This window comes from Garra rufa, chromosome 12 (genome assembly GCF_049309525.1).
Source record: "Garra rufa chromosome 12, GarRuf1.0, whole genome shotgun sequence".
NCBI classification, from domain to species: Eukaryota; Metazoa; Chordata; class Actinopteri; order Cypriniformes; family Cyprinidae; genus Garra; species Garra rufa.
In genome coordinates this window covers 47314169-47331881 of record NC_133372.1, presented here as the reverse complement: position 1 = coordinate 47331881, position 17713 = coordinate 47314169, and the positions used below count along the sequence as shown (strand labels likewise).

Genomic DNA, 17713 nt, shown 5'->3' with positions numbered 1-17713 from the left:
CACACACACGCACACACATACACACACACACACACTCACTCGACTAGTAACTACTACAGCCGGACTGCGTCAGTGTTTGGTGTGGAACTGCAACACTAGAGGGCACAATGACTACAGGACTAAAAACTACAGCACAAACACAACTCTGGGTGAAAAACAGCAAGATGAGACGCCTATACTTGTGTTGAACCTACAGCCAATTGAAGAGACATTAAAACAAGCATCAAACTCATTTTTGACCCAGGTGCGATTGTGCAGAGCTACACTACTGAAGCTCACATACAGAAACCACGCTACCGATCGGCTCGCTGTCGAAAAACAGACACTTTCTGGATGTTTTAACTGAACGAACCCCAAAAATACTTCCAATCCCAACATACTCTTTGTGTAATCCAATCGATATCATGCCACAATGAACAGGCGATGTGGAGAGCAGGAGCGTGGTTTCACCAGATGAGCCGTGTGTGTGTGTGTGTGTGTGTGTGTGTGTGTGTGTGTGTGTGTGTGTGTGTGTGTGTGTGTGTGTGTGTGTGTGTGCGTGTGCGTGTGTGCGTGTGCGTGTGCATAGAGGGGCATTTCTAAGGGTGAGATGTCAAAGCGTGTGTGTCTATCTGGTCTCACCTGCTGGCCTGTGCTCTGGACACCCTGTCTGGACGTTAGCTCTGCTGGGATTGGGAGGCTCCAGGCTTCCTCAATACTAGGAAGCATTTTACTTTTACTCTGTAGACTATTGTGTTGGAGGTTACAGAACTGAGCCTAGGATGAAAACGCGTGAAAAAGACATGTAAACAGCCATCTGAGGTCGTGCGGCGGAACAGTTCAAACAGAGAGCAGTGCGGCCTGATGCCAAACCAGTCTAGATTTAAGGGTCAAGTTGGCCTCATCTGAATCAAGTATTTCTAGCTCCAAAGACTCACGCATACAAACGAAGAATGAAGGTGAAAGAAATCTGATTGTGACACAAATTAACTGAACATATTCAGAACAAATGCGACATGTAGGGAGACCCACGTACAGAGGCCGAGCCGAGCGCCGTAGACCCGCCGTAGAAGCGCTCTAGCGTGGGTTACGCGGCTCGGTCGGCGGGACGTGCGCGCGTCACACTTACCTGCAGGTATTTGATGCGGGCCGCCAGCGCAGCCGTGTTGGTGCAGACCTTGCTGCGCGTGGCGTTGATGTAGCACTTGATGGCATCCTGCGGCTGGTTGCAGGACTCGTAGAGCGTGCCCAGATCCATCCAGGCCGCGGCGTGACTGTGATCCAGCTGCACGGCACAGATGTACGCCTGCAACGCGTCCATGGGCTGATTCTGCTGCTGATACAGCACGCTACGAGAGCAGAAGGGACATCATGCGGCGGCGGGACAGAAACCACAGTCGCCTCATCGTTTACTCATCCTCACGTCGCGTTATTACGGAACAAAAGAATCGTTTTGAAAGAATCATAGTACTAAAACTCATGTGCTGCACTACTAGTCTTCCAACAGACCCACATTTAAGTCACATCTAGGGATGGGTATCGTTAAGGTTTTAACGGTATTACTACTTCTATCGATACCACTTATCATTTCGGTACATCAACGGTACTCTTATCGGTACTTTTTGTTGTGTTTTTAATAAAAAAAAAAACTGAAACAAATTGAGAACAGAAACACAACACTTTTTTTAAATGTAAAATAATTATCTATAGCTTAGCAAACACCAATGTTTGAGCAAATATCTGTTACACAAACAAAACCAATGATTGTAAAACAAATAAACAAACACAATTTTCTTGTAAATGAATATACAATGATTTAACTACATATTAATTTTTAGGCAGGCTCTGCTCTATAATTTCTTAGCATAGTTTATTATTATTTATCTATTTGTAAAAGCAGTACTATAAAGGCATTTTAATGTTTCATATTTATTTAGGCTACTGCATAAAAATATTCTAAATATTTAGCCTATATGTAGGTTATAGGTATCTGAATATTAAATTATTAAAATTATAATACTGATTTAGAGAGACCTTATGTGATGTTTATGTCGTTATTTTAACATAGCATGCATACCTGAGGAGACGGAGGATGAAGTAGAAGCTAGGCAGTCGAAAACTTTGCATTTCTGCGCACTTTGGCTAGATGTTTTGATAAATTGCTTGTGTTTCCGCCTTTACAAGCGAAAATCTTGTTGCACTTGATGCAACGAGCATTGTCCGTGTTCACACAAGTGAAGTGTAACCATACTTTAGATCGTTCGGCGCTCTCCGCCATCGTCACTCCATAAGCGCGAGCTCTGTGTACTGCGGATCAGACTAGACTACATTTCGTGCGTGAGATAGCAAATAACGGCAATGCAGGCGAATAACGAATATTATCGCAAATTACAAAAGGCTGGTGAGGTGAAATATGCTATGCAATGTTTACTTAGCAATAATAAATAGGACATTTATTATTTTTTTTTATTTCTCCAGTACCGACAGCAGAACCGTTAACGTCAGAGCTTATCGATACTTCGGTCTCTTATAATTTGCCACCGGTACCGATAAAGTACTGGGTTTCGGTACCCATCCCTAGTCACATCTCCACCACAACTCAAAGATAGCGGAAAGCATTGATCACTGACGAGATTAACACCCAATGTCCTGGTAATCTCGTCAATTAAATAATTGGTAAAAATGTCAGTTCCATTTTTTTTTTTTAAATAAGACTTACTGATGAAAATACAGGAGAAAAAAAAAAAACACTTTGATAGCAGGTTAATTAACTCAAACCCAATACATCCTATACACATTATGGGATTAACCAGATATATGTACAAAAAAAAAAAAAAAGTGATTAAGCATTCAACGGCACAAAAATGCCAATTTAGTACTATAAATTTAGTAGTCATGAAATGAGTTTCTTTGGATCAGTAGAGGCACTGAACATAGCCCCTGCCCTAACACTAATAACTAGAGCACACTGGCATCAGTGGTTCACCCGCTCAGTCCAGAGTTACTGTCATTACCGTTAGCTACTACAGCCTACAGTTTGCTAGTTTTCCCTTTGCAGTGTAAATGCATTTTAGCTATTTGACAGTGGAGAGAGGCGGCAGCTTTCCTGCGATTGGCTGTGGTTTCAGCACTGACTGAGGACACACTCCCAGTGTTTGAGAGCAGAGAATACAGCTTGTTTTTTCAATATTTTGATAACTTATATATTTACTTTGCAGCTTTTTTTAATCATTCAAAATTGGCTGGGTAGTTAATTGCACATTCTTCTGTGGTGCGACAAACTCAGAACAAATATATTTAAAGAGCAGGTCATATGGGTTTTGCAAAAAATCTCTTTTGCAGTTTGTAATGTAGCTATCCTTCATAGTAAACAGTCTGCAAAGTTGTTAATCAAAAAGTGCATTATACATAAAGATATTGTCTCTCAAAAGAAAGAGTCGAAACGCCTTAAGTTTTCTAATCTTTTGCCAGTTACTGATTTGTCACTCGATAACACATTAGCATAATCCCCGCCTGCTGCAAACCCTCGGGGTCGCTTCAACCCGCGACATCAAAAACAACAGCAGACTAGGCAACTCAGACGATAGCGCTCGCTGACCTGCTGAAGTACTCTGTATAGAGAATGTATATGGCATAGGAAAGGGCAAAAATTCTCCAGAAACTGTTTTACAGCTCCGATTACAACCCTAGGATTTGCCCCTAGAATTAAATGCTCTGTTATTGCCTTATTTGGAAGGTTCATGAATAATAATGACGAGCTCTGCTCTGATTGGCTATTTCCCAAAGCAGCTCATTCAGTAGCTCGCATATGGAGGAAAATATATATTTAATCACGGAGCTGGAGTCGCTATTAATATGCGGGTTATTGAAACTGCCGTTTTGAATGCACAATCATTTTACTTTTGTGATCACACGTGCTCTGTGTAACGTTATACTACAGCGGCAGTACTTAACACAAGTTTAGATGCTTGTTAGTGATGCTCAGGATCTGTAAATCGTTTGCCATCGTTATTTTATTAGATCGCCTTATTTATTTTCCTTGCCTTTCTGAGTGTCGCTTTGTTTTTTTTCACAATAGCCTACCCGAAGAACTTCTGATGATTGGGCGATGCAAATGTTGGGGACATAACTATTAACGATCGTGACTATTGCGTAAAAGTCGCTGCTATGTTAGGATTAGCCTATTTTCAGTGGTCTTTTGCAAACACCAGATTTATAAAAGGAGGAGGAAACGATGGTGTTTGAGACTCATGGTAGGTCATGTCCATGTACACAACTGTTATTATTCAACTATGCCAAGGTAAATACAGTTTTACATTCTATGGCACCTTTAATGGTATTACAAAAACTCACTGTTCTTGAGTGAATTACTCTGTAAATTTAGCAATGTTTAATCTATATTTATTTTATATAGTGACGCATATGCAACGTTATTTTACATTTCATTCATTTCTGAACACATATAAACCTAAAAATCTAACGCATTGTTAAATTTTTATCTGCGTTTCATTTATTTATGATGTGCAACTGCTTGTAATTTGTAACCTGTAAAAAAAACATTATATTTTGTGTGGCAGGGAACTAATCACATCCAGTTAGGACGCTTCCAGCTTGAGACACATGCCAAATTTCACCTTTAAAGGGGTCATCAGATGCAAACTTCACTTTTACATGTTGTTTAAACTGAAATGTGTGTTGGCGTGTACACAACCACCCTATAATGATAAAACTCCACCTACTGTTTTTTTAAAAATCCCCATACATAATAACCCCTTTTCTCAGATTCTGGCTGTGTGACATCACAGAGGCCAAGGCCCCTCCCACAATTGTTGACAGACACTGGTATTTATCACAGACCCTGAGTGAGATGTAAACAGTCCGCTATTGTTTTGACGCTAGAGCAGAGTAGACAAGAACGTCTCCTAAGCGATTGAGGTGCTCTGTTGTCGGACATAATAATGAACACAGCAGTCATCATTTCCTTCCGCCTCAGAGAACGGCTCATCACCCCACAGAAGAGAGAGGCGGGGTGAGCAGAGTTCATTAGCATTTAAAGATACATGCAACGAAATAGGTTGTTTTTGACCAGGTAAAAATTGTGTTTTACACTACCATTGAGACTTTTCATTAAGACCCTAAATAATCAACTTGAGCACCCAGTGAGCCCTTTAAAAAGCGACATGAAGGAGAGTAATGATTTACATCAACTTTCCATGCACACCTTAGATTTTTGTGCCATTGATTTCTCATCTGATTTGACAAATACGTACCCTATCGAGCACCACGTGTCCGCACTGGCTTCTGATTTGTCTATGGACTGTCTGTATGAAATGAACGCATCCTGGACCTTCCCAATACTGGAGTAGCACCTGCAGAGAGCAAAAAGTGTCAATACAAAATTTGCACAAACGGCACTAATCGGCGAGCAAACAAATTTAGCGCGTGCACAGACGTGTGACTGACCTGCCGAGGAAATACCAGGACTGGCCAGAGTTCGGATCGACTTCAAGCGATTTCTGGAGACACTGGATAGCGTAGCTGTCCTTATTAGCTTTATCTCCCAGCTGCTCCACCGTATGATGCATCCAGCCTGACAGACATCGAGAGACGCTTTCAGACAGACGGAATAAAACCGCATACGGCCGACAGATGCAGAATACCTGGTGAAACTCTGCTTAACTAATCTACGGACTGCCACAGAAAACAATTTAGACTCGTTCCCCAAAACCGAGCGTTCAGTGATGCGTTTACAGCAGAACAGTCGAGCACATGTTTTTAGTAAAGCGGTTTCAGTTCAAAAGCAAACAACGACCTTCTCGACTCGTAGGTGAATGAACCGCTGGTTATGTGTCACTGATGATTTTGCTCCAGACAAACAGCTTTAGCTTTAAGGACAGTTTTGTCACGTCTCTTCCTGGTATCTGTGCACTTCAGTCGAGCTTCTAGGTTTATGTGGACATGAGACTGTATTCGACGGTTTATTTTAACATTTATTCCAGCACCGGACAAGCTGAGATTGTTTTCGGCAGAGATGAGGCGTCCAAGCACACAAGATCAGCAAACACAGGTGTTCATGATGTGTCATGTGCAGTCAGCGTTCGGATGTTCTTACCCAGCTGCTGTAAGGTCGCCGCCTTCACCTGCGTAGGTAAATCCTCCGTCTGCAGGAGACTCTCATAGGCCTCTTTGGCCGCGCGGTATCTCTTCTGTGACGCAACACAACCAGACAGGACATTCGTCAGTGTACGTGAACAGAGCGGTAAACACGCACAGTCTCTCTTAGCATCTACAATCACACTCGATGGTTCGCTGCAGCCATCCATTGCTGCTTTGGTGGCTCAGTCAGAGCATCACAAACACAGACTGAAACAAAACCCCTCACTAACGGCATTTGTTCTGACGTCTACATGACAAATCTTTGGTGTTACGTGAAACCTGGGTGAACGTTCAGAAAGGAGGGATGCCTCGGCAACCCCGCTCCGGTTGCTATGGTAACACGACCCGAACGTTGAGCTCTAACATCCCCTTCACAAACACGATCTCATGCATTACCATCAATGACAAGCAGAACTAGTTTATACGTGCGTACATACAAGAGACATCATTGAAGGACTCACCTGAATCTCGTATAAATGCGCGATGTGAAACTGAACTACAAACACAGAAACACAAAGAAAACAATTAGCAGCAAATTCAGAACAGCAAACTTTTTGTTTGAATGATTCTGGTAAAAAACATCCTCTTTTGTCCAATGACACGCTCAGATAGAGGTGAGATGGCCCTTCACATCCCTGACCGTGTGTGTGTGTGTGTGTGTGTGTGTGTGTGTGTGTGTGTGTGTGAGAGAGAGAGAGTGAGTGAGAGAGCAGGGTTTCTGCAGATATGAACAAGTGAAATTTAAGACTTTTTAATACCACCTTATATGAAATTTAAGACCGAACCTGTAATGGAAATAGATATTATATTACTTGCATATATGTAATATTTAATGTGTTTAATGTAAAAAGTAAACAATTTCATGGCTGTCATAAATTAAATTTATTACTACGATATACAGTGAACTTTTCATATCAGCAGATACTATTCCACACAAAATATCCCCATAAAAGTACCACTAGAAATATCTGATGTAAAAAAAAAATTCTGAAGCAATATTTTCATCAGTGCTCTATTAGCTTTTACATCTTAAATCTGCATATTTGATTTACCTTTATAAAGGCCTTTTTTTTTACTTTTGAAATGTATGCGTACCTTTGAAATTTATTTTATGAATTTATCAATAAATTCTAAATGGCTGTTAGCAGTGAGATTACATAATTTACACTGCAAAATTAAAAGTGAGACTAATGTTTTAAATACATTTATTGATTTATAAATATATACATTAGAAATGTTGGGTGTGTGGAGGCATACTTTTAAACACACTAAACTACCAGCAGGTGGCGGTAAGTCACTTCATGAGCGAGTTATTTCAACTGATTCGATCAAAACGCTGAATCATAGCAAAACGTTGCTAGGAGAATGCTTCTGCTAATGTTGCTACTAGTAACTACTTGACTAACTACTTTTTTATTGAGCTAAAATTAATGTAACATTTGTAATTGTGAGAATTCTCAGCAAAAAGCTCACTTGGTATATTACTGAACTATATCATGTTATAAATAAACTATACATTTGAAATTTTTACCTCTTTTTAAAAAATCTAGCTGTTAGCAACTGGCCTTAGCCAAGCCCTATATTCAGTTTTTTCAAGCTAAGTATCGCTAAACTTGCACTTCCCCATAGCTAAAAAGTTAAATCCATTTTCCTTCTGCGGTACAATCCGAGAGAGACTCGCGCCAATAACAGAAAGCTGATTGGCTATTGCATGCTGGTCTCATTTGTAGTTTAAATACAGCAAATTATATTTGGAATTGTGAAATAAAGAACTACAACACCACGGAAACAACAAAAAGATAATTTAAATGAATATTAGAGGTAGCGTTACATGGACATCGGAAAAATAAGACCTGTGTAAAATTATTTAAGACCTAGAACAGCGAATTTAAGACTTTTTAAGGCCTAAAATTTTGATTTTTAAATTTTAGACTTTTTAAGACCCCGCGGAAACCCTGGAGAGTGAGTGAGAGAAGGAGAGAAATATCACAAACACTACGCCAGCAGAGGCTGCTATTGCTGTTTCCTAGGCTACCGGTCACAGGCAATATGAATTTGAGAATAAAACAAAGTGACGATATTAACTGCTGTAAACAGAAGCGTGATTTTTCATTCAGAGTCAAAGTCAGCATTAAAAGTTAAAGAGTTTAAATAAGCTACATCTGTGTGTTCTCAAGCTGTTTTATGGCTCAGCAGGTGAAAACGGTCAGTCTGATCACAGCAGCACTCGCTCCTCCAGAATCATCCGCGTCGGGAGCGAAGCTGCACTTACACACCTGCAGTACTTTGTGCTAATAGTGTGAACGGCATCCGTACTAGTGAGGACTGATTCGACACAGACTAATAATAATTATTCAGCATGTGTGTGCTAAACTGATAACAGTCTCTAATCAGACGTGAGATGTGTTTGTTTACTCAGATGTGTGTAACGGTGGCATGACATTGGGATGTTGGTGCGGCACTTACTCTCAGATTTGGACAAAGTGCAGTGATTGGAGTCGATGAGCGCCAGCTGAAAGTGCTGCAGACACACAGGAGACCAAAGCATCTCTCAATGACCTCTCACATCTCTCATTACCAGACTGACATGTTAACAATTCATGAAGACTCTTTAAATGCCTTACAAAATTAAAGACTGCGCAGACTGCAGTTCATTAAAGCAAATCAAAGAGCACAAACCCATCCACCAAACCTAAACTTACATTCAAGAAAACAGTCAAATTTCAATCAAACGTTTAAAACGACTGTTACAGTATAAATAAATGACAAATTCTTAAAATACTAAATGTGCTGTCCCTATTCAGTGTCTCCTATAAAGATCAGGTCTGAAGCACAATGGCCGTCTAGACTGACAGCAGCTGTTCTGATGCAGACCTCCATCTAAATGAGACATTATAACTCAAGCACATTCACGGTCCGTCAACGCATTCACGTCGTTCACATTTGTTGACGCGTCAGAGATCACGTCAGGATGACTGACCGAAGATGCCGTGATGAGCTAACCTGATAGAGTTTGTAGATGTTTATGTAAATCACAGAAAATCACAAACACCACCGAGAAAGCACTGCACATACACCACACGTCTTTGAAAGCAGCGTGACGCTCGTGTCGTACCTTTAGGCTCGACTCGTAGTCCGTGTTGACTTTGAACATCAGGCCGAGGCGCAGATGAATCTCTTTAGCGCGAGAGAAGCCGGGGTCGATGTACAGCACCTCCTGAAACGCCTTGATCGCCCTGAGAGCAAACAAACCGCAATTAAAAACTCATTCCTGAACCACACAAAGTGCTAGGGTCACGTCGGCGCGTAACAGCGCTACCGAATAAGACAGAATTTACTGACGGCAGGTAAACCCGTCGTTGTGTGTGGATTAAAATGTGAGGAATCTCCCAGAATCAGCCGACATGCGGAGGGGCCTGAATATCGCCATGGAAACAGTCCACCCCCCCCCGACCATCTGAGCTCGTTAACCTCGTCACACCAGCGGCCGAAACGAGGCGCGCAAACCTTTCGTCACGTTATCTTGCGCAGATACTCACCACTGAAATGCATTGTAATGGAAGTAAACCATCCCGAGGCCGTACAAAAAGGCAGCATTCTAGAGGAAGAGAGGACAGAGTGTTTGAGATTCAGTTCAGCAGAGCAAAAATTATCAGACATCCACATTCAACGAGATCGACACACTGACCGGATCAGTCAAAGTGAAAACTAGGGCTGCACGATATATCGAAAAATTATCGTTATCGCGATATTAGTATACGCGATATCAGTATCGCAGAGAGTTGCGATAATTGACATTTAATTTATGTGCCAAACATTTGTGCGTTGCATGCGTAGGTTGTCCTCATTTGACCAAACAGATGGGGGCTTACTATCTTTATACCCACCTGCAAGTAGGTGCTATAATGCTATTGGCTAGAACGGATGAACAGGTGAACCTGGTGGCTCAGAGCAGAGGATGAAAAATAAATACGGCAGCAGTATGAAGGGAGAAAATGACAGCAGCGCTGAACTTTTGCCTAAAAAGAACTGTACAGGAATCAAAATTGCCACCGTTTATGCTCCCAAAACTTAATCTGCACAACCTCAAATTATATTTGGGAGCATTTGTGCGAGAAATTGTTGTGGTGCGACCTAGTTTCATTTCTTAACAAAACTTTCGCTAACCTAACTACTGCACAGACTGCTGTGAGCTGATGCGTTCGCCGTTCTCTCCAACATTACATAACCATTTAAACTTAATCAGTATTGTTACCTTTAATGAAGATTTGAGATATTAGCCGTCTTCCTGTCACTGACGACAATGCGCACCGCTGAACTAGGAACCGGACGATTTTTTCTGAAACCTCTGTTCCGGATTTGCACAAACTGCATTGCAATTAGGGGTGTGTGGTATGACGATTTTTGATTGTGGACAGTAAAAAGGTTCTATACAACGCGGCATACATTCACAGCAGATGACGACTCAGCGACCGAGTTCCACTCACGAAGGGGAGTATTTTCCACTGGGGACACGCTTTTCAAAATCCTGTTGGTGTCCTCCGACTTTCAAATGGTTTGTTAAAGTAATCTCTTGTATTGCAGAGTGCATGCTATGCACTGCCGAAAGATTCGGGCGATCCTTAAAACGAAACCAAAAGTAAAACGCGTAGGCTACGCGCATTTAAAAGCAATTTTAATACCTCACGTTTAGAGAGCGACTCCCCAATGCACGCAAATTAGGCTAGATAAAATATCTACGCTGTTATTAGAATGCGGGCTATAATAAGTTGTGAAGTTGTCTATAACTCTGCATCATACTTGAAAAAATTCAGTCTCTATTTGCACTTTGAATATTGAAAGAGTAGTCTACTTTGAACATCGCTGCATTTGTCTATTTTTTGTTATTTATGCTGTAATTTTTAAAAAATTGATTCTGAGGCTTTCAGAAACAGCCCATTTGATTTGCCTGGCAATTGGAATCAGCCATGAAGAATAAAAAGATCAGTGCATTACTAAAAAGATGCTCCTAACTTTTTGAAGTTTAATAGTAATTTTAATAAAATTGTTTAATAATATGTTTTATTAAAAAAAAAAAAAAAAAAATCAGGCAAGGCAAAAATATTTAGTTTAAAAGATGCTCTTACATGTAAGTAAAAAGTAACGTTTGAAAGCAATTCATTTTGTGCTTGCAGGTCTATGGTAACAGCAAACCAGAAATCAGAATATCTGCTGAGGTTAAGTCATTCATAGTGTTTTAAAGTCAAAAACTTCCTTGACATAATATTTTTTTTTTTAGCCTGAATTAGATTTAATTCGGATGACAGAAGAATATCTATTACCTGTTTATTTTATATATAAAAGATTTTAAAAAATAGATAATAATAATTATTAAAGCTTTTCTCTTGGGAAATTTAAAATCGCAAGAAATAATCGTTATCGCAATATCCAACACCAATATCGCGCAGCCCTAGTGAAAACCACCCGAAACACACAGGAAGATCCCACAACAACCGTCAATCAACACACACTCAAAACAATCACTTTCACAAAACCTAAAGTCTCTAAAATCATGAAGAGGAAACCAATATATAAGGAGAACTTATATTTAAACACTTCATTTTTTGATGTACAGACAGCATGTGCAAACTCTGTCCTCTAACAGCATTCAGCTAGTTAACTTCAGCTGAACTAAACAGTTTGACCACTGGACCTGAGGGAGGACCATGATGTCCTGAGCTCACACACACAAACACAAACATACATATGATTGTCATCATCAGCTTACCTTCCAGTAGTCTGATTGTAAACTGTAGTACCGCTGGTACGCCGATAACGCTGCAACACAAAAAGACACGCGTGTTACGTGAAGCTCCTCAGAGGTTTCGGTCATGTTTGTGGATCAGTAAAGAGCATGCGGCGTGTGAAGAGCTTCACGGCACCTTTCGGATACTCCTCCAGTAAGAGGTTGAAATGACCCAGCTGGCAGAAGAACTCGGGGTCCACTTTTCCTTCAGCTTTCAGGATGAGAGACTCATAGCAGCGAACAGCCTGTGCGAGAAAACACACATTCAACGTTAGCATTTCACACAAAAACAAAAAAAGATAGGAATTCATCAAATATCCATTTCACAAGTTATGTAAACAAACGCATACATGTCTTAGAAAAAAAAAACTAAACAGAGGAGGCATTACATTTTACAGTTATATTCTAATTGGAAAAGATGAGAAATTCAGTATTTCACAAGACGCTAGTGACCAGGATAACAAAGACACTTCAGACCATCTATAGACACTAGAGAGATCTTGAAAAGGGTTAGTGACGCCGCTGCAGCACTCAGAGTAGAGCGTTTCACGTCGGCCTGTCCATCATTTTCAACCTCCATTAAACAAACTAGAAAAGCGGTTTCTATTTCAGCATCATCGGTTACTGAGACTCAGGAGACGGAGATTCACGACCCGTCAATGATTAACCTGCTCAGATTTCCTTGTCATTCAAACACTTTCTTTAGCTCTGGGAAACTCCATAGATGACGTTTAGGACACAATGTCCTCTCGTCACGAACCCCATAACCCGAACGCCCGAATCTGAGCCTCCTCTCTGAATCACGAATCCAGCCAATAACAGCACACACCAACTAGTAACTGGATGTCAGATGAAGTAACATTCACTGAACCGGCAGGCGTTTGGTTATTTCCTGAGATGCGTGAGTTTGAACACTCGACATCCATGAACAACAGACAGAACGTGAGATCGAGAACGTGAGTTAATAGACCACTGTTTACATCTGGACGTTTACTAACACAGATGACACCATTACTTTCTGAAAACAGCCGTGAGTGTGACGTCAGTCAGTGGTTCGAGTCAGTCTACGATCACAAATGAGATTAGCATGATTAAAACAAACCTCACACAATATTTAATTCACTGGGGGAAAAGCCTGTCTCCATATTATGTAAGTGACACAAGTGAACAGGTTAGACTTCTGTTTATCAGACATAACGCTCAGCAGATGCTTATGATCTCAAACACAGCTAAAATAGATCGAGGCAATGGACAGAATGTGCACATTACAGCAAAAACACATCAAATAAACACAAGCATTTCAATTAGTCTGACTAATGCACAGGGGTACGAGATATCACCTGCATTTTGTCAACTAGGTTAAAACAAGCCGCTGATGGGTAATAGACCCGCTTCCCAGCGTCTGTGACTAACACACATCCGTTCCTGTTACTCTTCACTCAGACGTTACTAACCACGTTCTAACATCATTTACATCGCCCTCATGTCCATCAAACCTCGATGGCTTACTTTCTTTTGTAGAACACAAAATAGAAGATGCCTTGAAGAATGCCAACTAAAACACTTCAAAATATTCATCTACTTTGTGTTTCACAGAAGAAATAAAGTCATAACGGATAGAACGACATGAGGACAGAATGACCATTTTTGGGTGAACCATCTCTTTAAGCAGAGAATATGAACGTTTGGCTCGCAACCCTAACCAGATACAAAACTCTACGCAGGAGTCCTTTACCTACAAACATCAACCCGGCCAACAACTTTAGCCCGCTTCAGACAGCGAGGATCTCCAAAGGTCAGTTGGCAGAGTTGCGTTATGATCTCGAGACGCCTTCCGTATCACAGCAGTAATGAGAGAAACGTGGAGGATGACGCGTGGGTTCGAGCGTTTCATGCGGCTGTTATTTTGGTGTGCTGACTACGGTTCTGCTCAGCACAGACACGGCCGGACGTCACCGCGCAACTCGCTGATCCAACATTCCCCACGAGTCACCGGCTGACCTCAAGCTGGTTTGGCAGGACACTCGTAGTGTCCTCCTATGAGCCTGTGGACCACAAGAAACACCTTCTGCACACACACACACACACACACACACACACACACACACACACACACACCTCTCTAACTATTAGAGCAGGTGCACCATCAACAAAACAACACAACTCACTACAAAAGCAGAGAACGGCACACGGCCACACACACGACGCTTCAACGTTCAATCCGTTATTCGACATTTCAACCGCTCAGGTGTGGGTCAGTTTGTCAACTACAAATCAAACTATGGTTTAAAACATGCTCATCAGTACTAATGAGAACCAGGAGCAAAATGCAAAAAAGCTGACAGAGTATACACGCGTTATATTTCGGTGAGCTCATTAAGTGTTCTAGGGAGCAACAGTGAGCTAATATTTTTATTTTATTTTGAAGAACTACATACAAACAATAAATACACCAGTCAATAACGGGCTCAAACACATCAACAGTTATTCAACGAGAGACACGGGTCAATTATAACAGCCAACCATCAGAGAATTAGACCTGAAGACTAATGATCCTAACCCTAAAAGAGCCACATCACAACCATAGAGAGACGCCGTTCAGGCGGTGAGCACCACAACACGGGAACGCCGCATTAACATCTGTTCGTGTATTCTCACTCTAGGCTCATTTATGGTGCTAGGAAACTTGAGCAGAAACCACAGGTTCCCAGTCCAATTCACATCGCTGTCTAAAACGGAGCCGTTTGAGCATTGAAATATCACTCTTCGTGCAGATCAGACATAAAGCCAACACACGACAGCAGCTTGATCAGCATCACTGGGTTTCTTTCGCAGATCGTCCCGCATTCGAGCAGCGCCACCTGCTGTACCGGTGTGAATTCATTTAGCCTAATAAACCTTTCAGATGAGGTTTGACTCTTTAACGATTTGGAATTTTAAGCTTTTCAATGTTTTACTTCATTCTCAATCACCAACACAGAAGAGTAAATAAAGCACGTAAAATTAAGTGTAATCTCTATCTGAGGCAACTTATAGAAAAACTGTGACAATTTTGAATAAATAATAGATAAATTAGCTAAATTAGATGGCCTGCCTTCATGAACATATACTGCAGATCCTAACATCAGAAAGATCTGGGACGGAGACACGGACATTTGAACACTGTATTTCTAAAGTCGTGCGTGTTTACTGATCAGCCATTGATACGCTGCAAGAAAATAAAAGACACCATAAGAGTCCAACACACATAGACATGGAAAGCAATTCAAAATAAACAAGAGCCCTTATCACGCCAACAACGGTAACACAGACAATGCAAAAAACAATATTATATCACAGACAACTGATCTTGATCTGGACGGTGTTCTAGTGAACTACAAATGCGCTCAACTGTGAACGCTTCAGTGCAAACATCAATACAAGTAGACAAACAGTCAAATTTTGTAGATTAACAACAATCGCTCTAGTTAAATCAATTATTATAAAGACTGAACAATGCAATGGTGGAAATGTCTGCATGGGAAAGCGACACCTGATGAAACACTCAATACTGCTGCTGACGATGATGATGATGGAGGAAAAAAAAGACTGATGTTTGATCCGTTTTGGCCATACAATGCAAAACAACATTAGATCTCATTTATTGTATATGTAATGTATATTGTTTGGAAACAAACAAATTCTTTTAGTATCTTCATTTGATTTCCACTGAAAAACAAAAGTCACAGAATGTTTATTATTAGTTCACCATCTTGTGAGCGGTGTTAACGCTGACACCAATTGCCAGAGGTCAAGGGCCGTACGTACGGAAGCAGATATACGATACAAAGGATGACAGCAGAATATGGACACACATCAGCTGATGTACAGGTCTATCACTATTGACGGTGAACGCAACAGAAAGCGTCCATCATGGCATCACAGCAAGCAATAGAAAGTGCAGCGGATCGGTCAACAGCTCCAGACCCTCATGACGGGGTGCTGCGGGTTTCTGACTGGACCAGGAGTCTGGAATCAGCTGCAGGACAGCACTCAGTCTTTGTTCACTCTCTAGTGTTCACTACAGGTCGCTGCTGGACTGCACAACACAACACAACACAGGGAGGTGTTCTCACACGAGGCCAGTTACCCACAAGCCTTCACGGAGCTCCGAATGAAAGGCTGCGGGGCTCGGCTGTAGCATGTTAGCGTGCTGCACATTCTGCAGCGTTATTCGCTTCTCTTTCTGCATTATAACGCGCTCTCACCCCTCCCCACCCCGCCATCTTGGGCCGACCCAAGCAGCCATTACCACCGCACACAAATCAACGTCTCTGAGTAAAACTGAGGCTGATTATTTCTCTGAGCCGTTTGACAGACGCGGCTGAAGAACGCCACGGTCTCGATGAGCTCAGCTCACAATCACTGAGGGAAATAAAGCCCGAGAGCGGCTGCGTGTCCGAACTCACCCTCAAACCATACGTTCAGTGACTGAAGAGCTGTAGCTCAGCAGCCCATCTGACACCCGCATGTCTGCACAGACGACAAACAAGCTACAGAATAAACACACACAAGGCTAGGGATGCGCTGCTGTACGCGTCGCGTTGACCTGCGTTTGCGAACCCAGTGAATCGCACGCGAACAGCTGCGACGAGCCTGAGCTCCAGCGACACTGACACACAGCCCGAGCGGCCGCTAAGTTCGCAAAGTTCTCCGTGCGGCCAAGATTTCTGCACGACGGTCGTGTAATCGGAGGGCAGAGGCTCGTACAGCACCGGCGGACGGGTTAAATCGAGCGCGCTAACTGAACGGTTAGCCGCGCAGCTCTGAGGAGAAAATAAGGACGCGTCGCCGCTCGCGCAGCACTCACACCCAGATCGCGCACAGCCTCCAGCTCGCAAACCGTGGCTCTCGCTGTCATTTTGCACCGCTTGTGTGCGTGTGAGTTGTGAAGCGTGCGTGCGATGCGTTGGTTTAAACGCGCATCTTTACCTTTACGAGCAGGGCCTTCATGCTGGCGCCATCTTCATGAAGCCGCTGATATCCGAACAGAGAGCTGCGAACGAGAGAGACAAACACACACACAGGGCTCGGGATCAACTCTCACATCTCACAGCCAGAAACAATGAAAAGCAGTCAAAAGACGCCCGCGGGCTCCGCTGAGCGGCGGTTCCGACCTGTCGATGCGGGCCAGAGTGTCGCTCTCCTGCGCGCTCAACCGCGGTGAGTCCTCCTCGGGTTCACTCGCTTTTCCCGCCGCCATTTTCTTCTCCTCATCACCAGCAGCGCTGAGGCGTCGAGCAGCGGCGACGGCGAGCGACACTCGGCACGATTTCATGGAATCGCACCTTGAAGTCGAGCTCCGTGCGTCCAAAAGCCACAATAAACGCAAACTTTTCTCCAGTAAAACGCGCTTGAGTTTCTAAACCCCCGTATGAAGTGAGTTGGCCCTCCAGTGGCTCGTCCTCTCACATTGTTTTGTAGGAATAAACTGTGTGCTGCTGCGGCGGGTCAATGTTTATGCGTGACTTGCGGCCCGTGCACACTTAAAAACGCTGAACGTAATAAAACAATCTCAAAGTTGTGTTCGCCACCAGATTAAAGTTGTTGTAATTGTGTCACACAGGCGAACCCACGCCGTCGCCGTCGACACGCCCTCCCGGGCTCGACAGCCAATCGCCGACGAGAACGCAAGCACGTCACTGGCCTTGTCCCAAAATGTTGTGGTCCAATCCTTTAGGTAATTTTGTTTCCTGTAACGATCGCTCGAATGCGCGACCCAAAACGCCCGAGCGTTTCACGCGATACGTGGAG

The 17713-nt window shown here is 42.6% G+C and overlaps 1 protein-coding gene across 2 annotated transcripts in view; it reads right to left on the bottom strand.

The window, feature by feature from the left end:
* kdm6al (lysine (K)-specific demethylase 6A, like) overlaps positions 1 to 17501 on the bottom strand; it is a 29518-nt gene extending 12017 nt beyond the window's left edge. The window contains exons 1-13 of one of the 2 annotated variants that reach the window (XM_073852096.1): positions 17077 to 17501; positions 16892 to 16955; positions 12057 to 12165; positions 11903 to 11952; positions 9675 to 9733; positions 9251 to 9371; positions 8602 to 8656; positions 6597 to 6631; positions 6092 to 6185; positions 5443 to 5569; positions 5250 to 5348; positions 1109 to 1328; positions 622 to 756 (exon numbers count right to left, since the gene is read on the bottom strand). In XM_073852096.1, coding sequence (XP_073708197.1) covers positions 622 to 756; positions 1109 to 1328; positions 5250 to 5348; positions 5443 to 5569; positions 6092 to 6185; positions 6597 to 6631; positions 8602 to 8656; positions 9251 to 9371; positions 9675 to 9733; positions 11903 to 11952; positions 12057 to 12165; positions 16892 to 16955; positions 17077 to 17237 — 1329 coding nt within the window. In that variant the 5' untranslated portion in view covers positions 17238 to 17501. The remainder of the gene's footprint in view (positions 1 to 621; positions 757 to 1108; positions 1329 to 5249; positions 5349 to 5442; positions 5570 to 6091; positions 6186 to 6596; positions 6632 to 8601; positions 8657 to 9250; positions 9372 to 9674; positions 9734 to 11902; positions 11953 to 12056; positions 12166 to 16891; positions 16956 to 17076) is intronic. The other variant, XM_073852097.1, reaches the window with a different exon arrangement.
* Positions 17502 to 17713: the final 212 nt, after the last annotated feature.